Genomic DNA, 20,789 nt, shown 5'->3' with positions numbered 1-20,789 from the left:
CAGAGGAAAGCGGATCTCTCTGAGTTCGAAGCCAGCCTGGTCTTCAGAGCAAATTCCAAAGCAGTCAGAGCTCTGCAGAGAAACCCTGTCTTGGGAATATATATATATATATATACAAAATTAGAAAGATTTAATCCTTCATATCATCAGCTGCTAGAGTAAGTCAATGGTGGAGCGTTTGCCTAGCTGTGCTCAACTTGAGCTGTAATAATTTTCAATCCAGAATAGAAATACAAATAAGCTCATTTATGAGACTCAGGGTTTTTTGTCCGTTTGTTTGGTTTTGTTGTTGTTGTTGTTGTGTTTTGTTGTTTTATTTTCTGAGACAGGCAGTCCTTGTTAGTTACCATGGCTATGACGAAATGCCACGATCAGAGCAGTCTGGGGAGGGGAGGGGGAGGGAAGGGTTTGTTTCGTCCACTTCCATCTCACAGTTCATCATCAGAAGCAGTGAGGGCAGGAGGAGCTGATGCAGAGGCCATGGAGGGGTGCTGCTTACTTACTGGCTTGCTCCTTGTAGCTTACTTAGCCTGCTTTCTTATAGAACCCAGGACCACCCATGTCCCCCATCCACAATGGGCTGGACCCTCCCCTGTCAATCACTAATTAAGATATTGTTGGGCCTGGAAATGGCTCAGTGGTTAAAAGCACTGGCTGCTCTTCCAGAGGTCCTGAGTCAATTCCCAGCAACCACATAGTGGCTCACAACCATCTGTGATGAGATCTGGTGCCCTTTTCTGTCTTGCAGGCAGAACTCTGTAAATATAACAAATAAATAAATCTTTTAAAAAGAAAGAAAGAAAGAAAGAAAGAAAGAAAGAAAGAAAGAAAGAAAGAAAGAAAAGAAATTGTGTTAGTGTTACAGAGCCAGGCATGGTGGTGCATACTTTTAATTCCAGCACTGGGGAGGCAGAGACAAGTAGATTTCTGTGAGTTTGAGGCCAAATGAGTCTTCAAAGTGAGATCCAGGACAGCCAGGGATGTTACACAGAGAAACCCTGGCTTGAAAAAAAAAAAAAGACATTCCTTATAGCCGGATTTTATGGAGGCACTTTCTCATCAGAGTGGGGCCCTTATCTCTGATGATTCTAGGTTGTGTCTGGTTGACATAAAACCAGCCTATGCATAGTGTCTCACTATGTAGCCTTGGATGACCTGGAACACATTGTGTTGGCCAGGATGACCTCAAATTCGGAAAGATCCACCTGCCTCTGTCTCCCCTGTGCAGGCACCACACCTGGCTATCTGACCGTATATTTAAACTTGCATTTGATTCCACTTATTTAAACTGGTTCTGATACCGTACCATTTCTGTTATCTGTGTTTTGTTTGTTGCTGCTTTATTAGGTCAGGGTATCACTATGTGGCCAGACTCCAAAACTCCTTCTCCCCACCGCTGGTTTTAGAGACAATCTCAGGTCTCACAAATGCTAGGCAAATGCTGTGCCATTGAACCACACCACCAATCTCTTTTGTCTTTCTTTTTTTCCCTCCTCCTCCTCCTCCTCTTCTTCTCCTCCTCCTCTTCTTCCTCTTCCTCCTCCTCCTCCTTCTTTAAATTTGAGACCAGATTTCAAGTTGCCCAAACTAGCTTCACTCTGTAGCACAGGCAGCCCTTGAACTTGTGATACTTCTGAATCCCCACTGTCAACAGCTGGGATTACATGTTTTTGCCTTAAAGCCAAACTCTGGTCTTTCTGACCTTCTGCTTTGGCCTCCTAAATGCTGGGATTACAGACTTGCCTGACTCCAAATGTATTAACATACATATACAGTATCTCACAATTTAAAGATAGACACAGGGTTAAAGATCAATAGATAAGTCGAGTTAAGGACTTTTGGAGGACTCACCTGCATTAAATGACATTAAACTGTCATTAATTCCACTGTCATTAAACATTTTGGAGCCAGGCAGTAATGATACATGCCTTTTTAAAAAATATTTATTTATTTGCTTATTTATTTATTTGTTTATTTATTTATTATGTATACAATATTCTGTCTGTGTGTATGCCTGCAGGCCAGAAGAGGGCACCAGACCCCATTACAGATGGTTGTGAGCCACCATGTGGTTTCTGGGAATTGAACTCAGGACCTTTGGAAGAGCAGGCAATGCTCTTAACCTCTGAGCCATCTCTCCAGCCCCTGATACATGCCTTTAATCCTAGCACTTGGAAGGCAAAGGTAGGTGGATCTCTGTGAGTTTGAGACCAACCTGGTCCACAGAGCAAGTTCCAGGACAGTCAGGACTACACAGAGAAACCCGGTCTCAAACAACTCCAAAAGCAAAACAAACAAACAAATTATTGTGACTGCATGAACCCTGGACATAACAAAGTCAGTAACATGCTTGCCATGCAATAACAATGTATGTTAGACACAAGAACGCATGTAAAAGCTGGACACAGTAGCATGTGTCTGCAATCTCAACCCTCTTACCAGCAGAAGGGCTGTGGAGACAGGAGAAACCCTGCCTCAAACAAGGAAGACAGCAAGGACATACACACTCGGTTGTCCTTAGACCTCCACGCTCACAAGTTTTGGGACAGGAACTAAGAACTAATATTTTAGTTAGCATACAAAACTATGGGTTTTATTAAGACACTTTTGTACTTGTATACAGTTGTACTTTATTCATATTCTATCTTCCATTGTCCTCTCTTGTACTCACTTTCTCCTAAATCAGGGATTTTTTTTTTATAATCATCATCATCTATAAAAATGTTGGTACAAAGTTCTGAATAAACTTTTTTTTCAAGACAGGGTTTTGTAGATGGAAGTTTCTGTCCTGCCCATTCTGCAGCCATTCAATCCCAAAGAAACACACAGAGGTTTATATTAATTATAAAGGGTTTGGCCTATTAGCTCAGGCTTATTATTAACTAGCTTTAACAACTTAAATTAACCCACAATTCTTGTCTATGCTTAGCGTGTGGCTTGGTACCTTTTCTCAGTGAGGCATTCTCATCTTGCTTCCTCTACATCTGGCTTGTGACTGACTCTCTGCCTTTCCTCTTCCCAGAATTCTCTTAGACTGGTCGGCCTGCCTTTACTTCCTGCCTGGCTACTGATCAGTCAGCATTTTATTAAATTAATAAACGTGACAAATCTTTACAGTGTACAAGAGCAGTATCCCACAGCTGAAGTGTGGATGCTGCAGAGCCAGGTACACTGGGGGCTTTCAGATAAAGTCCGGGAAGCTGATGATCAGGTAGAAGAGCACCCAGAACCCAAGGCAGGCACACAAAGCGGCAAAAGCTGTGAATATACTGTGAGTGTTCAAGCATCTGTACTGGCCTGCCCTTGGGGTCCTCACAGGATCCGTCCTTAGCTGTAGCCACTAAGAGCACCTCCTGTGCACATTCGCTAAGTTCACTTTTAAAAGGTGGGCCTTGCTCACCTCCTCTCTCTCTCTCTCTCTCTCTCTCTCTCTCTCTCTCTCTCTCTCTCTCTTTCTCTCTTTCTCTTCCACCACTCTTGTCCCCAGGCACCAGTCTCTACGGCTCTCTCTGCCCTCCTCTCTTCTCTTCCAATAAACCTCCCACACGAGCCCTGTTGCATAGCGTGACTTCTCTTCGTGGGGATTTTTAAATTACAACATGTGCAGTGTTTGACAAAGAGTATTTTAGTACAAACCAGGTGCTCAAGACAAGATCTTCATATGTGTGGCAACATGGGAGTGATCTGAAGTGCAATACAGATTTCACAAGTAACCTTTTTTATGTGCGTTGGTGTTTTCTGTGCATGTGTGTCTGTGTGAAGGTGTCAGATTCCCTGGAACTGGAGTTACAGATAGTTGTGAGCTGCCATGTGGGTGCTGGGAATCGAACCTGGGTCCTCTAGAAGAGCAGCCAGTGCTCTTAATGCCTGAGGCATCTCATTTCTCCAGCCCCCTCACAAATAATCTTGATGGAAGAAATCCTAGTGGTTTTCATGTACAAGGGTCATCATCATTCCTGCATTCTAAATGTGAGGAGGAAACTCTTATAAAATACTGTGAGCCGGGCGGTGGTGGTGTACGCCTTTAGTCCCAGCACTTGGAAAGCAGAGGCAGGTGGATCTCTGTAAGTTTGAGGCCAGCCTGGTCTACATAGAGCTAGTTCCAGGACAGGCTCCAAAGCTACAGAGAAACCCTGTCTCAAAAAACAAAAAAACAAAACAACAAAACAAAACAAAACAAAAAAAACCCTAATAAAATAAAATAAAATTCTGTGAAAGGAATGAATCTGGAAGAAAAATTGACACACATAAAAAAATAAATAAAGCCTGGGCATCACGGTACACACTAATTCCAGGATTCAAGACACAGAGGCAGGAGGATATATGTTTGAGGCCAGTCTGGTCTACAGAAACAGCCAGGGTTACACAGAGAAAACCTGTCTGGAAAATAACAACAAGCAAACAAATAACAAGTAAGATTTAAAAATAAAAATGAACAAGAATTGGCACATAGTGATTGTGCATATTTATGGGATGCAGTATAACACAAGACTCTATTTCAAAAATTAAATGAGGACCAGTGAGATGCTGGTACAGCAGTCAGGATGCTGGCACCGAGGGTGACCACCTGAGTTCCCCTGAGTCCGATTCCTGGAAACCACACAGCAGAGAGAACTGACAGAACCGACTCCTGAAAGGTGTCTCAGATGTCTGCAAAGCTTTGTCTGTGCCCTGCTAGGGCTGGGCATGGTGGCACATACCTGGGCAAAAGCAGGGGAACTCAACCCACGTTCAAAGCCAGCCTGGCCTACATAGTGAGACCTATCTCAAGAAGACAAAGGAAGGGAGCGACACAGAGGTGGGAGAGGAGAGTGGGCTCATACGCTGGACTCAGGCAGCTTCAGCACCCCTGTGCCCTGCTGCAGAAGCAACCCATAAAAGCCGACAGGAAAAAGAGGACAGGGAGGCCCCACATGCAGCGCAGGCAGGGAATTCATTTCCTCCTGGATATTAAAGATGTTATCAGGCAGGAAGAAGCCTGCCTGGGCAGCCGGCGCTGAGACGGGCTGCTGCAGACCGGGCTCTATCTCCCGGTGCATCTGCACATCAGTTCTGTGAATGCAATAAAGCGAGCCCTAGCACCATTCTAGGTCTCCTTCCACCCCTCCACAGCCCAGCCGAGAAAGGCACACAGAGCAGACCCCACGCTCCTGCCCAGCCCAGAGCATCTGCTTCATCTGACTCTGCCCAAAAAGTGACACTGTAGCGCCTTGCGCTGTAGCCTTACCTGGGTTCTAACTTCTAAGGTTCTTGCACACACGCATGCACGGACACGCATGCACACATACGTGTGCACACACACATAAAAAGAAGGTCGTGGCGGGGCTAGAGAGATGATTCAGTTAAGTGTCTCTTGTGCAAACACGAGGACCTGAGTCTGGATCCCCTGTACCCCAGTAAACGCCAGACAAGGTGACCTAGAACTGACGGGGAGGATGGGGTGGGAAGGCAGATCCCTGGAGTCACTGGCTAGTCGGATAGGGTGGACAGACTGGAAAGGTAGCCCATGGGCAAGGAGTGCCTGCAGTACAATCATGAGGAGGGGCGTTTGGATGCCAGAACATATCCCCTGACAAGCCAGCACCCCAAGCACACCCATAGCCCCAGATATCCAGCGTCGGCCTCTGGCCACCCGTGTGTAATCACCACACACACACACACACACACACACACACACACACACACACATCTGTAGTGGCTCACTCAGGATTTGGGAGCCTGAAGCAGAGGATTGCTGAGACTTCAAAGCCAGCCTGACTACATAATGAGCTCCAGGCCTTCCTAAGTTACAAAGTGAGACCTCACCAAAAAGAAAAGAAAAAAGAAAAAGAAAGTATAAGTCCCTGTACCCACCCAACCTCACCTAGTTCCCTTCTCTCTCTCAGAAGCAATGGCTCCCTGGAAGTATACTTAACTCTCTTGTCTGTTCTCTCTCTCTCTTAATCTGAGCACATATCTGGGGAAATTAAAGGAATACCACTATGGAAGCAGCACAGAAGAACCCTCTCAAACCAGACGCTTTGGACACATAACTATAATCTTAGCACCAGAGGCTGAGACAGGAAGATTGCAAGGTCTGGGACATCTTAGGGCTACCTAGGGATATGGCCTATATGGAGAAAGACAGGGGAGAGAAGAGGAGAAAAAGGGATAGAGGGATGGAGGAATGGGAGGGGGAACCAGGGAAGGAGGAGGCTTTCTAAATAAACTCAGGATGCCATTAAGGGCTCAGAATTTTGGCGCATCTCAGGCGTCTGCATAAGAACATGAACCCCACCCTTCAAATGCAGGCCTCTGAGACATCCAGATAATTACAGAGTGCCCAGAGATTCCAGATGTTTCTCAGGAGGCAGCTGGACTCCTGCTTCAGGGACAGTGTCTTTGGTTCTGTGGGTCAGGAGGTCCGTGTCAAACAAACTGCGTTCTTTCTCTGCTTCAGGAGTGGCTTCTCTTTAAATACTTGCTAATTTACCTATCTATTTATCTTCTGTACTGCTATTTTTAAGATAGAATCTCACTTTGTAGCCTAGGCTGACCTTGAACTCAAAGTGATCCTCTTGCTAAGTGGCTACAATTTGGCTGAGTGTACCTCAAATGTTTATGTGTCACTGACTTGATCTAGAGGGTGGCATTGCTGGGAAGTGGCAACACTTTAGAAGGTGAGGCCTAGGGAAGGTCGCTAGTCACTGGGGACAAGCCCTTGTGGAAACCAGGCGGCCCCAGCCTCAGCTGTCTCCTGCTGCCTGGATTCGGAGCACTTCATCCTGCCCATAGGCTCCTGCCGACCTTCCTCAGTCCTCACCTGACGCTGATGCTGGGGACTCCATAACGCCAGTCAAAGTGACCTCTTTAGTTGGTTAGGCTGTGTGTATGTGTGCGTGTGCGTGTGTGCATGTGTGACTTACAGGTGTGTGTGCGCACGCGAGCGTGTGTGCATGTGTGCATTCGTGGGGTCAGAGGAGGGCACTGAGTGTCCTCTATTGTGAGTCACCTGTTTCTTTGAACCAGTCTCTCCCTGAATCTGGAGCTCACGTTTTCTCATCTAGACTGGAAGCCAGCACAGACCAGTGGTCCTCCTGCCTCTGCCTTCCATGAAACTGGATTGCAGGCAATGGTAGAAACATCTAGCTCCTTACAAAGGCTCTGGGATTCAAACTAAGGGTCTCATGATTACACAGCAGCCTCATGCCCTTCACTGCTGAGCTGGGTTGTTTTTGTTGTTGTTTAGTTTGTTTTGGGTTTTTTTTGTTTGTTTGCTTGCTTGCTTTTTGGAGACATTCTTTCTATGTAGTCCAGGATAGCTTAATTCCCAAACCTTCATCCATCTATCTCCTGACCGCAGGACCTTTTCCTGTATAAATGTCGCAGGTGCTTCATTATGCTAACAGGAAGCTGACTAATACGATGATCTTGTAATGGGTTAAGACATTTTTCCCACCATGAGCCTCACTTTCCCTACTTGCTTTGGAACACTAAGTCAGAGCCTGCCTAAACCTATGTCTCCCAAATTGTAGTTCCCAAGACTCCTAAATAAGGCTCCTTTATGTTTACACTTTCTAAGCTTAAAGTGACATTTTTGTCTGTCTCAAATCACAAAACAAAATATTGTTTCATTTTACATGTCTCTGAACTTTCTATACATGTTGTTCTGTTTTTAGATAGTTCTCACTATGTAGCCCAGGCTATACTCCAGCACTCCCGTGCAAGCATTAACCAGACTGGATTGATTAGCTTCTGACATGAGAGCTAGACTGTCCTCAGATGCCATCTCGGACTCAGCCTGCCGAGTGTGGGGATCATAGGGGATCATCACCCCGGCTCTAAGGTTTATCTAGGGAGGTTTGGCTTTGTCACAAGGGGTGAAATTTGATTGTATCAGTCACAGTCTGTGATCTCAACGGAAGTGTTTTCAGCTGTCAGGCTGTCCCAACCTTCAACACTTCAGCCAACTCTGGTTTTTACAGCCTTTTCTTCCCATTCAGTTTTTTATTGGGGGGATGGGAGGAGAGAAAAGTCTTTCTTTTAAGGTATATTTTTATGTGTATTTGAGTGTACAGGTGCCTGTGGAGGCCAGAAGAGAACATTGGCTCTCCTGGATCTGGACTTACAGGCAGTTGTGAGCCACCTGATAGGGATCCTGGGACCTGAACAAGAGTCCCCTGGAAAAGCAGCAAGTGTTCGTGACTTCTGAGCCCTCTCTCTAGTCCCGTGAGGCAGAGGGCCTTTTTTGAGACGATATTTCACATTGCACCACAGGCTGGTCTTGAACTTGAAGCAATCCTGTGTCCTGAGTACTAGGCTTAGGGATGGGAGGCACCTATTGCCCACCCCACCCCCCACCCCCACCCCCCACCCCGGCCCCGTGGAATCTCACTATGTCGCTGGGTTAGTGTTTCACTTCCAGCTGTTTTTGTTTCTCCTGCTTCCGTCTCTGAAGTAGCTGGAATCAGAGCTGTGCGCCACACGCCTGCCAATCTTAAATTTTGTTTTTTTCTTTTCTTTCTTAGCTGTACAGTAGTACCTGGTGGCTTAAAATGGACGTTTAGGGGCCATCAAGACGGCTGAGTGGGTAAGGCACTCGCTGGCAAGCCTGACAACCTGAACTGGATCCCTGGGACCCACAGTGTGGGAGGGGAGAACCAGTTCCTGAAAATCGTCTTCTGACCTTGCTGAGTGAGCCCTGACGGTACGTGAACACACAGACACATACCTACATCGCACTTCTCGGACTCCTAAAGGTTTGGAGGGTGTGGTGCTAAGCTTATTGGTAGTTTCCATTTCTTCTCTCGTGGAATGCCCAGTCACGGCAGTGCCCGCCTTGTTGATGCGTAGGTTTGTTTGCTGTTGTTTATTTTTGCTTATTTGGTTTTGGTTTGTGGTTTTTGAGACAAATTCACACACACCCCTCCCCTAGTTTCCTTCCTGTTGCTGATAAAATACTCTGACAAACACAACTTAGGGTACAAAGATTCTAGCTCAACAGTTCACCAAGGCTGGGTGTCAAGTCTGCCTGCCTTGTGTGGGGATCAAACTCACTAAACCACTGGGCCGACTTAGCTCCCTGTAGGAGTTCTTTATAGGTTCTAGGATGAGGTTTTTGATTTAACCTCCCAGTACTGGGGGTTAGCTCTAAACATGGATGTGCTTTATTTCTCTAGCTAAATCGTTGGGGTGAGAGAGCTGGTCCCGAGCAGGAAAGGACGATATAAATAAATCAGACCAGTTAGGTAAGAAGTGCAGGTATCCAGGCCGTGGGCGAGGGTGTTCCAGGGTGTTTTATTCTGCTCTGCTTTTTAGGGAACCAGTCACAAGGTGTCAGTTGAAGAATGTTGAACTGTCAGCTTCTGGTGCATCTAGATGAGGGCGTGGAACAGCTGGCTGTGAACTCGCCGCCCTCCCTAGGGTATCAGGTTCAGGGATCGATGTTTCCCCGCCCCAGGTGCTACCCTGTGATTCGCGCGTGCTCTCGAGGCTCCCTGCAGGAGGACCGGGTTCCGAGCCTAAAGGACTGGCGGGCTGGCACCCAGTCAAGTGCCCAGGTGCTTTGCAGATTTAATGTGCAAGGCCGAAGGAGTGCAAGGACCCTCAGTCACACTGAAAATGCCAGAGCCCAGGACGCGGGACAGCGCAGGGACCTGACACTAACACTCCCGTCTAGCCTAGCCTCGTGCACTTAAAGTTCTCTGGGGACGCGTCCTGGTGAAGGCACGCAGTCCCCACGTCCCTTTGGCTGCAGCCAGGTCCACAGCGCAATTTTCGCCCTGCAACGCTGTAGGGTCAGGCGGGAAGCAGCAGGCGGGAAGCAACAGGACTTTGGAGCCTGGGCGTGGAGGTGTTGCAGGAAGAGGGCAAAGGGGCGAAAGGAGCCCTGGCGGCCACAGCCACAGCTGCTAGTGGAGTCCGCAGGGACACGCCCGCCTCCTGGTCTCCTGGGCGGCGGGACCGCGGCGCGCGTTCCTGATTGGCCCGCTCGGTGGCCGCACCGCCGCCAAGCGCCGTCCGCAGACAGAGGAGTAACGGGACTGTGGTCGCGGGCAGCCCCAGCCACGCACCATGCCCTACCTGCTCATCAGCACCCAGATCCGCTTGGTGAGTACCCGGCATGGGTGACTGCGACAACACTCTGCGGGACTTCCCTGTTGGTCCCCGCAACCCGCCCGCCACACCCCGGCGTCGCGGACATCGAGCAGGGTCAGGCGGCCGGGTGGGCGGGGAGCTCCGCGGGGACACCCACGACCCGCTTCACAAGTGCTACAGCCAGGGCCCGCACTAAGGCGAAGACCAAGCTGAGCCGCACGCACAGCTGCCGCACCTGTAGCTCCTTCAAGGAGGGGTTAATCCTGATGCACTGAGAACTGGGGCTTGAGAGGAAGGAGGGGCTGCAAGCGGCCCGGGGAGAGCACCACCACCTTTCTCTAGGTGCAGTCATATCAGCTGGGAGTCGGGGGCAGGGGGCGTAGTGTACTGGATGCTTTAGAAGCCCCTTTGTAACTTTCAGAGGATACACGATGCCCCCTCCCCACCCAGCTGAACAGCAGGGCGCGCTCTTATTCTCTTCCAACGTTCCAGCAGTGGGTGCAGAACCAACTCCCGCAGGATGAAGCTTCATCACGGGGCAGGAGAGGTCTGCACAGTGTTCAGGGCAGAGGTCTGAGAACCTGTACAGTTGTTAAAATACGGATTGCTGGGTGCTTTCCTCAGACCTTCGGAAATTCTGGAGAATGTGGGAATCCAAGCTTGGAAATGTCTCCCTCAAATAATAATTATTCTTTTAATTCTTTTCTTTTCTTTTCTTTTTTTCACGTAGCCCAGGCTGGCCTCAAATTTGCTATGTGTTAGGGGCTGACCTTGTTTTCCAAGTGCTGGGATTACAGGCATGTCCACTAGGCTTGGCTGTCTTATAGTTTTACTGATATGCAATGCAACCAAAACATGCACTGGTAGAAAACATACGGTTTAATGTCTGTGACAGGTTTTGGTTTTAGTATATTCAGAGCTGGGTACCATCACTAGAATCAATTTTAGTATGTGTCTATGAGCTCTAGCTGCTAACTTTAATTTTAATATGTGTGTTCTTTTGGGCCTGGCTGCTTTCCTGTCCATGTTTTCGAAGTCCGTTCATATTGTCACATGTATCAGGATATCATTCCTGCCAAAGAAGATTCTGTAGGAAGGCTACACCACTTTTTCCCACCTTGCAGCTATAGCCCAGGCTGCCCTCGAAGCTAACCTACTTTTTTCCTACTAGAACTATAAAACTATAGGCTTGACTTTTTTTTTTTTTTTTTGAGACAGGGTTTCTCTGTGATCGCTCTGGCTGGCCTCGAGCTCACAGAGATCCACCTGCCTCTGCCTTCAGAGTGCTGGGATTAAAGGTGTGTGCCACCACGACCTGGCTAAGACTTGCCACATTTTATGTCTGTGCTCCTCCACTGACCAGCATTGCAAGGCTGTTTCCAGCTTTTGGCTGTTATGGTTGGTTCTGCCAGCAACATAAAATAGGTTTTTGTCATTTTTGTTCTGTTTTTCATTTTGGTTGCAGGTGTAAATTGGGAAGTTTACATGCCTGTGTGTAAAATTTCATGTGGACGCGTGTTTTCATTTCTTTCATTCTCCAGGTGATGCCAATACACAGGAAACATGGTTGGTGGCGTCTGGCCTGAAAGTGCCAGCAGGCAGAGTTTAGGAAGCCAGGGAGGACCCACCCTGCTCCCCTCTTAGCTTGTGCTGCTCTTCCATTGACCTTCAGCTGTTTCCCCTTTACCTGCCCCCTTCTGCCCAGCAGCCAGCTAAGCAGCCACTGTGGCTTCCCTTGCAGGAGGTGGGCCCCACCATTGTGGGCGATGAGCATTCGGATCCGGAGCTGATGCAGCACCTGGGGGCCACGAAGAGACGTGTCCTGGGAAACAACTTGTGAGTAGTGACGCCCTTCAGCGCCTTCTTTCTCCCTGGCAGTGCCTCCTCCTGCCTCTCCCTTTACACAACCAACACACCACTGCACGACGATGTGTATTCATCTGTAATCCCCCACAGGTAGAGTTTCCCACAAGCCCCCAGTCTCCCTTCACACGGAAGTCTAGCACAGCCTGTCCTGAGTCTGGGGCTCTGGAAATGAACTGTCCCTTTCCGTGTCCTCTCTGCTCGAAACTGGATCCCATCAGCAAAGACAATAGGGCTGGCTGAGTAACAGGGCCCAGTCCCAGAAACAGAGCAGGACACCTGGGGCCTCTTTCCAGCTCTTGGCTGCCTGGCATTTGGTCATTTCCCACAGTGTATTTTACATCATCCCTGTCTGAACGCCACTGCTTCCCTTTCTGATTCGTTGCCCCATGTTAGTGTCTATTTTCACAGACACCATGACCAAAGGCAACTCCTAGGAAGCATTTAATAGGAGACTTGTTTACAGTTTTAGAGGGTTAGTCCATGATCGTGGTGGGGAGCGTGGCAGCATGAAGGCAGGTGCTGGAGCAGTAGCTGAGAGCTTTGCATCCTGATTTGCAGGCAGAGAAAGGGACAGAGACTGGGCCTGGCATGGGCTTTGGAAATGTCAAAGCCCACACCCAGGGACACACTTCCTCCAAGGCCACACCTTCCAATCCTTCTAATCCTTCCCAAGCACTTCTACTTCCTGGTAACCAAGCATTCAAATAGATGAGCCTTTGAGGGCTCCTTTCGTTCAAGCCACCACAGCAACTTATGAAAGGAAGCATTTACTGGGGACTCGCATTGAGTGAGTAAACCCATAACCAAAATGGCAAGGAGCATGGCAGCAGGCAGACATGGTCCAGGAGCAGCAGCTGACCCATCTGACCCACGAACAGAAGGCAGAGAGACACTAGTCCTGAGTGGCCCACCTCCAGTGGCCCACCTCCTCCTCCAAGACCAGTTTCTAATGCTTCCCCAAACAGGCCCACCAGCTGGAGACCAAACATTTGATTACTCAAGCCTGTGGGGGCCATTCTCATTCCATCCAACACAGCCTCCCTATTACAAACCCAGGGTTCGGAGATCCTCAGAAGAATTGCCAGAGTCCCACATGCAAGGAGGGGAGAGAAGACAGATCCCAGCCCTTGACCAAGGCAGGGACGAGCCAATCCCAGCCCTTGCCATGAGACATTTGCTTCAGGCTGCCAAGCCTGGGGTTCGGGCCCGTATCTGCTTCATGCTCTCTACAACTCAAGAGAAATCAAACTTCCTGTGCCAGAAAAGGGCACATGGATCCAGGTGCTAACCTTATTTGCTTCTCCAGGGTTGCAGGACAGCTAGAGAGGGGCCCGAGCCCTGAGGAGGGCAGATTGCCTAGTGGGGTGCTCAGACTAATACACACAGCAGCCATAAGGCTACCGTGGGGTCTGCTGTTCACGGCAGCCAGAGCTAACCAGCCTGTTTTCTCATGTATCGGCACAACAGTGATGGCGCCTTCATCAGACGGGGGAGAAAAAAGCAAAGTGTGTAGCACGGGACAGAACAGAGGGTGCCTGGCAAACAGGCCTGGCTCTGGCCGGGTGCCTGCTCCGCTTCTCCTCACCTCGCTCTCCTGGTTTCTTCACAGCTATGAATACTATGTCAACGACCCTCCTCGCATAGTCCTGGACAAGCTGGAACTCAGGGGCTTCCATGTGTTGAGCATGACAGGGGTGGGCCAGACACTGGTGTGGTGCCTGTACAAGGAGTGACCTGTGGACAGAGCACCTGTGCTTCGGAGGGCCTGACTTGTGCCCTGACCCCCAATCCTTGCAACACTGTCTGCCCTGCCTCTTTCTAAACTGTCAGGTTCCTTGCCCAACCCTGATGGCTGAGCAGCCTAAGGAGCCTGGCGCCAGTTCCTCGGGCACAGCAGGCCTTGCCCTGGTATTCACAGCTCCCCCAGCTAGGGGCCTCTTGCTCTAGGCCATGTGCTGAAGGGAGGCTACCCAGAGGACACTCCCTGGATCCTGCACAGCTAGTCCAAGCCAATAAAAGGCTCTCATGAGTGGATGTTCCTTAGCTTTGTTGTGCAGTGACTCTTGAAATGCAACATTCTTTACTGGTCTGTTCCTTGACCTGAGTGGAGCCCTCTCAGATAAAGTCCAGCTCACGACAAAGAAAAGTAGACTGTTTTATATATTAAAAAAAGTTTATTAGTGATGATGCACAAAAGTGTATGGGGTGGGAGAGTTGGAGCCGGGGCTACGTGGGCTGTCCCTCATCTTCCTGCTGCATCTGCGCGATCAGCTGCTGGCGCTCAGCTGCCTGGCGCATGCGCATCATGACAAGACTCTCATAGTCCCTTTCTGACCGCACTGAGCCCTGGGGACAGAGGGACAGAGAAGTCAGGCTAGCAGGCACAGCCCCACAGATTACAGATTCAGTATCGGGCCTGGGCCTAGACAGAACCAAGTCTAAAAGCTGAAGGGGAAGAAAGGGCGGAGGAAGGACCCAGACATCTTGGATTCCGACTCCTCCAGGAGCCTAGAGAGAGCAGGCCTGTGCTCCCCAGGCTGCTTCTCCATTATCTCCGTATCCACTCATCTCTAGGCTCCCCTGGCCTCCCTGCCCCAGGATGTCACATCTCTCCCCATCCTGCTCTGGTCCAGGCCTCAGCCCTTTATCTGCCTCTCCTTCCCTCCACCCATGGCTTCTGCCTGGCAAATTTCCAACAGAAGAGGAGGTCTGAGGTGCAGGGATCCCCGGCTCTACTGGACACAGCAGCGCTCTTCCCCTGTGGTCTGCTCTGCTGAGGACACAAAAGGGGGCCTTGCTCTCTCCACAAGCATGAGCCCAGCTTGCCTCGTAAAGATAAGACCAGGCTACTATAGGTAGGGTCCTTGGCTTTCTTTTACAATCTTGCTAGCCAAACAGGGGACTGAGGAGAGGTTCACTTTGATAACCCAAGAACAACAGCCAGCCACCCACGGGCGAAGCTGTGGAAGGGAAGCAGCCTTACAGCAGAGCACTGTGTGGCCAAGCCTGTCAGACCAACGGTATGAATCAGACCGTTTCCTCCCTTGGCACCGCTGGAGCTATGATTCTACGGCAGATAGAGGGGTGGGAAACCCACCAGCGGTGGCACAGAGCCAAGCCAGGACAACAGTACCAAGTGTGGTGGCCCAACTGTAACAAAAGAGTTGTGGGGTCCTGCCGGGGGAACCCCATGCTGGTGCCCTCCCACAGTAGAAGGCTTGGAAGTCAGTGACCCAGTGAATAACATGGGAGTGGCTGAAGTTGGGCTGTCTGGCTCTGGCTAACTTGTTTGGAGTCAGGGGTGCAGATAAACAGAAAGTGACACTCAATCTGGTCCCCCTGTCTTTATACCTCCCCCACCCCTAGGAATACCTCTTCTCAGCTACCCTCCCCTCAACCACTGGCAATTCAGAGCAGCTTCACACATACTGGCCCCTTCTACAAGAAGGTCCCCAAATGCGGTTCATGAGCCAGAGGGCACTGGTCTTCTGGGTGAAAAGAGTAAAAGCTGAGATGCCATACTGACATCCCCGCTGTGGGGAGGGCGCTGCTCCTCCCCCAAGTTCATGATGCTTTACCAAGAAAACTTTAAGTCACCCTGGCACGCCCCAGAACCCCGGGAGGAGTAAGCCTTTACAGGCATGGGGCTGGTCCCTGTTAACACACCCTCCACATCCTTCCCCACCATTCCTGTGGCCTGCCTAATGAGGGCCTGTCAACCAGCCCAAGGGCTGAGTCACCCACACCGCCAGGTCTCCTCTCTTCCTTCTCCAACAACTGTTCCAAAAGTTGCCTTTCAATTAGCACTACCTCCCTGGGCTCTTCCCATAGACTGCTGGGGCTTGGGAGTCAGGCAGGCCTGCTGGGGTCACTGTGGCGGCAGAGCTTTGACAGAAAAGGAAGTAACCTGGTGACACACCCGGCAGGGCTGTCCTCAGACCACTCCCCCAGAGGAATCTGAAGCGTCCTACTGCCCTGGGGTGTTGGTCACAGCTGCCCCAGTCCCAGCCTGCGGATGCTGCAATTACCTCAGAGCATGAAACCAGCTTCCCACCTGACTGAGTCAGCTGAAAACAAAACACATCTCTACCACACGCTGGCACAAACAGCCAAGCCACTAATCAGAGTCCCCAGATGCTGGCAGAGAGAGCACAGCCCCACACTGGCCAGGAGATCGGCACATGCCACGAACTACCAGAGAGAGGGTGCTGCTGCCTGAAGAAGCGCAAGCTCCCCTCCAGAGGTCCCGCCCTGCCCACCAAGCCCTCGGCCTTGTTTGACTCTGGCCCTGCTCTGTAAGTACCGCTGCTTCCTTTGGTTTTTTCCTACATGCCCATCAAGTAACCAGGCCACTCTTATCTAGGCGGGGACTCCCAGCACTCTGATCTCCCGGACAAATTCTCCCTCCTGCTAGTCCTGTCTCACCATCCAAGATGCAACAAGACAAAGGGCCACACCGAGCAGAAAGGCGCAGCCTCTGCTCCTAGCCCTTGAGGGGTGTCGCCCCAGTTTCTGGCCTCCAGTCTGCTAGCAAATGGTCACAAGCTGCTGCTGAGCCCCTCTGTGGGGTTTCTCAGATGAGGGACCTGTTGGCTGACTTAGGAGCGCCATGGAGACTTGGCGGAAAGGCTCCTTCCGCAACGCCTCCTTCTTCAAGAGAATGACCCTGGGGCGGCCGCGGAGACTGCGGAGACAGGGCAGCACACTCAGCCAGGCCAGCACTGCTGGTGGTGACCATGAGGAGTACAGCAACAGAGAAGTCATCCGGGAACTTCAAGGGAGGCCAGACGGCCGGCGTCTGCCCTTGTGGGGGGATGAGCAGCCCCGAGCCACTCTGCTGGCCCCACCCAAGCCCCCACGTCTCTACCGAGAGAGCTCCAGTTGCCCCAATATTCTGGAGCCCCCAGCAACCTACACTGCCGCCTACTCGGCCACCCTGCCTTCAGCCATCTCCCTGACAGGCCCTCTCCACCCATGCTCACAAGAGGACCTTTTGGATACTCCCTGTTTCCCGAGAACACCTACTCCGGACCTCAATGACCCTTTCTTTTCCTTCAAAGTGGACCTGGGGATTTCACTTCTGGAGGAAGTTCTTCAGATGCTAAAGGAGCAGTTTCCTAGTGAGCCCCACTTCTGACCCCGGTGAGGGCAGAGAGAACTGGGTGACTGGAGCCTGGGAGACCTAGGCAGGTAAAGTGTGGATTATGGAGCAGGTCGAGACATAAGCCACAGTGCAGCCGGCCCCGGCTGCTGAGCAATCCTCCAGGGCACCCAGAGTGAAGGACAGAAGCCAGCTGGGAAAGTATAGGGGTCACTCTCTGGCAGGAGCCCTGAAGGAAGCTGGAAAGGTCAGGAAAAGGAAGCCACACCTGCAACCACAGGAACCAGTCAGAGGTCAGGGGAAAGACAGGGTGGCACGGGGCGAGTCAGGAAGTAGGACTCAGACTGGGCAGGGCACACAGTGCCCTACACCAGCCTCTAGAACCGCTGTCAACAGAGAAATCATAGGCTACATCTAGGAAGAAGCAGTCTGAGATTAAGAGGAAAGTGGGAAGGCCAGAGAGAGCAGAGGTAGAAAAGCCACCGCTCACTTTCTATGATTGTTTGATTGAATAATAGCAAACCGGAAGTTTGGTTCCAGAGGCTGGAGAAACGGCTCAGTGGGTAAAGTGTTTGTGTACAGGCAGGAAGGCCTGAGTTCAGACCTCCAGCACCCACATGAAAAAAGCTGGGCAGGTGTGACAGCCGCCTGGAATTCCCGCGTTCAGGATGCAGGTACCAGGAGTCCCAGGGACAGGCTAGCTGGCTAGACTAGTCAGATTGGCAGACTCCAGGCCCAGCAAGAGCCACTGTGCCAGTAATGACAAGTGAAGAGCAATTGAAGATGGTAACTGACATCAACCTCTGACCTCCAAATGTATGTGCATGCACGCGTGTGCGCACACACACGCGCACACACACAGACTCACACTCAAACACCCACACACACTCAAACATACACTATACAGACACAAACACAAAAGAAAAAAAAATCAGTTCCTTTTCCCCCTTAGCCAATGTTTGCTTGTTTCTGAGACAAGGTCTCTTAGGTAGTATGGGTGGCCTTAAGCTTGATGCTCCCGGGACTGCAGGCATGTGCCACCACACCCAGTTGTTTAGGTGGCGCTGGGACCCAAACCCAGAGCTTCACGCATGCCAAGCAAGTACTCTACCAAAATGAGCCATGAGCCAATCCTGTAGCCACATTTTAATAAAGATGTTTTTAAAAATTATTTTTAATTTTGTGTATGTGTGTGTGTGCATGCACGCAAGTATACACAGGTGCCTGCAGAGGTGTGAGATGCCCCTGGAGCTAGAGTTACAGGCAGTTGTGAGCCACTTGATATGGTTGCTAGGAATTGAACTCAGGTCCTCTGGAACAGTAGTGTCTGTTCTTAATTGATGAGCCATCTTTCCAGCCCACCTAGCCATATTTTAAATCAACAGCCGCACCTGACTCATGGCTACCGTACTGGATGACAGTATGACATTGTTAGACCAAAGTCCACCGGATGGTGCTGGCCAGACACTAGTGCAGAAACATCAAAAGCTTGGTTAAGGAAAGGAAGATGCTGCCCGGGGCACAAATGCAGGAGGGGCTGACAGAGCAGGAGAGGCAGGAGGAGGAAAAGGCAGGGGAATGCCTAACAATCATTACCAAAACAGAGCGTGAGACTCAAGGTGTTCACAGATCCTAAGCAATCCTGTGAGGAGTGTTACGTATGGAGGCCTCTGGGAAAGGCTGTACAGACAGCAGCCTTCCTTCCCAGCAGAGGGGATGACTTGATCAGGGAAAGAGCAATGCACCAAGCGGCTCCTGAATCCTCCACCAGGCGGGGAGTTCTGCCTTGCCCCAAACAGGCCAAGGCTGCACCTGTTGTTACTACCCCAGTCTGTGGCTCGGCCACATCTGAATCCAGAACTCAGAAGTGCTGGACACATGGGTCTGGCCCCCAGGCTACTCCGAATGTGAAGGAAGGGTAGAGGGAAGGCGTGACACACCCTGTGACGTCTCTCTCCTGCGCCTGTGTGGAGGTGCCCAGCTGAGGGCCTCTGGATACAGAGGCAGTGAATAAAGGTTTTCTAATGCAGCCTACAGAGAGTGACCTGGATGTGGAACATTGAAACTGAATGGTGGAGGAGCAAGGCTTCTTTTAAGTCAAGATCCTGAGCTGGCCTAGACCACTTCATGTCCCTCCTCTACCCAGGGTCTGGGACACTGTGGTGATGCAAATGAGAATGAGCCCCAAAGACTCATGTGTTTGAATGCTTGGTGCCCAATTGGTGGAACTGTTTGGGGAGAATTAGCAGGTATGGCCTTCTTGGAGGGGGTGTGTCCCTGGGGGTGGGCTCCCAGTTAGCTCTCTCTGCCTTGTGGTCGTGACCTCAGCATATAAGCGCTCTGCTACTGCTCCAGCATCCTGCCTACTGCCATCCCCTACCCCAATGACCATGGGCTCTGGAGCCTCTGGAGCCACGAGACCCCCACTTAAATGCTTTCCTTTCTAAGTTGCCTTGGTTATGGTGACAAAACTGTCATGGCGTAGAAAAGTAACTAAGACAGGCACACTCCCCAGAACTCCTAACTTCTCAGGCAGGACAGGCACAGGTAGCCAGACAGAGACCCTGATAACTCTGGGAGGCTGTGGACTTGCCAACAGGTACCTAGGCTGTTTCAGAGAAGAGAAGGCCAGGAGCTCCTGCCCCAAAAACACTCATCTCTCCAGCACAAGTGACCAGGAGTCTATGCCCCAACTTCTGCAGTCAGGCTGAAAAACTGGGCCATCAAAGATAGAGTGAACACTAGCCTCTGTGGAGTCGGGAGGACTGAGACAGTGAACACTAGCCTCTGTGGAGTCGGGAGGACTGAGACAGTGAACACTAGCCACTGAGGAGATGGGAGGACTGAGACAGTGAACACTAGCCACTGAGGAGATGGGAGGACTGAGACAGTGAACACTAGCCACTGAGGAGATGGGAGGACTGAGACAGTGAACACTAGCCTCTGTGGAGTCGGGAGGACTCAGAGGCAGCTAGAAGGAGCACAAGTGGCCACAAGCAGAGCAGCAGATACAGACAGCACTCCAGGTTCAACACAGGGTGGAATGCTCTCTCTAGAGGAGACGAGCTCATCAGCGTCTGCTCTAGTCACCTGCCTGCTGGCCTCTTCATCCAGCACAGGGCTGTCTGACCTCCAATCCAACGAGAGCTCCAACAGGAGATACACATGGGCCAACTTTATTTTCTTTTTCTCTTTTCTTTTTGCTTTTTCAAGACAGGGACTCTCTGTGTAGCCCTGGCTATTCTAGAGCTCACTCTGTAGAACATGCTGGCCTTGAACTCAGAGATCCACCTGCCTCTGCCTCCCGAGTGCTGGGACTAAAGGTTTGCACCACCATGTCTGGCATGGGCCGACCTTTGTGTCACTCTGGACGTGGACTTCAGTGGTAACATGTGGATTAATTATGAGCAGGACCCTGGGTTTGATACATTGCCAGAAAAAAATAAAAATAAAAATAGAAAAGAAAAAAACACGAGGTTGTGGTGCATGCCTTTAATCTCAGCACTTGGGAGGCAGAGTCAAGTGGATCTCTGAGTTTGATGCCAGCCTGATCTACAGAGTGAGTTCCAGGACAGCCAGAGCTACACAGAGAAACCCTGTCTCCAAAAACCAAAAAAAGAAAGGAAGGAGAAGGAAGGAAGGGAGGGAGGGAGGGAGGGAGGGAGGGAGGGAAAGTAGGTAGAAGAAATAGAGTCCTCTGGTACTATTAAGTTGGGAGTGTAACCCCTGTCCCGGCATCCATCCC

The 20,789-nt window shown here is 50.5% G+C and overlaps 3 protein-coding genes across 4 annotated transcripts in view; 2 read left to right on the top strand and 1 right to left on the bottom strand.

Moving 5' to 3' along the window:
• The first annotated feature begins 9,904 nt into the window (after positions 1-9,904).
• Positions 9,905-13,986, top strand: Gchfr (GTP cyclohydrolase I feedback regulator). Its single transcript, XM_038332197.1, has 3 exons — positions 9,905-10,089; positions 11,819-11,913; positions 13,553-13,986. The coding sequence occupies exons 1-3, from the start codon at positions 10,054-10,056 to the stop codon at positions 13,674-13,676; spliced, it is 255 nt and encodes an 84-aa protein (XP_038188125.1). The 5' UTR covers positions 9,905-10,053; the 3' UTR covers positions 13,677-13,986.
• Positions 13,987-14,097: 111 nt separating this feature from the next.
• Dnajc17 (DnaJ heat shock protein family (Hsp40) member C17) overlaps positions 14,098-20,789 on the bottom strand; it is a 33,970-nt gene continuing 27,278 nt past the window's right edge. Inside the window, exon 11 of the mRNA XM_038332194.1 lies at positions 14,098-14,289. Coding sequence (XP_038188122.1) covers positions 14,170-14,289 — 120 coding nt within the window. The 3' untranslated portion in view covers positions 14,098-14,169. The remainder of the gene's footprint in view (positions 14,290-20,789) is intronic.
• Positions 14,129-18,215, top strand: C5H15orf62 (chromosome 5 C15orf62 homolog). Of its 2 annotated transcripts, none has more exons than XM_038332196.1 (2): positions 14,129-14,798; positions 15,870-18,215. In XM_038332196.1, exon 2 carries the CDS (start codon positions 16,553-16,555, stop codon positions 17,078-17,080), a length of 528 nt encoding a protein of 175 aa, XP_038188124.1. In that variant the 5' UTR covers positions 14,129-14,798; positions 15,870-16,552; the 3' UTR covers positions 17,081-18,215. The 2 variants fall into 2 exon arrangements, with proteins under 2 accessions (XP_038188124.1, XP_038188123.1); XM_038332195.1 differs by having other exon boundaries at positions 14,129-16,238; positions 16,307-18,215.

Source organism: Arvicola amphibius, chromosome 5 (assembly GCF_903992535.2).
Source record: "Arvicola amphibius chromosome 5, mArvAmp1.2, whole genome shotgun sequence".
NCBI classification, from domain to species: domain Eukaryota; kingdom Metazoa; phylum Chordata; class Mammalia; order Rodentia; family Cricetidae; genus Arvicola; species Arvicola amphibius.
The sequence above is the reverse complement of the archived record's forward strand: the minus strand, read 5'-3'. Positions and strand labels throughout refer to the sequence as shown.

Excerpts from the sequence above, each read along its gene's own strand:
- Gchfr (XM_038332197.1), top strand. The coding sequence starts at position 10,054 with ATGCCCTACCTGCTCATCAGCACCCAGATCCGCTTG. Across the intron at positions 10,090-11,818 it reads TCAGCACCCAGATCCGCTTG|GAGGTGGGCCCCACCATTGT; the intron begins GTGAGTACCCGG and ends CTTCCCTTGCAG. Across the intron at positions 11,914-13,552 it reads CGTGTCCTGGGAAACAACTT|CTATGAATACTATGTCAACG; the intron begins GTGAGTAGTGAC and ends GTTTCTTCACAG.
- C5H15orf62 (XM_038332196.1), top strand. The coding sequence starts at position 16,553 with ATGGAGACTTGGCGGAAAGGCTCCTTCCGCAACGCCTCCTTCTTCAAG.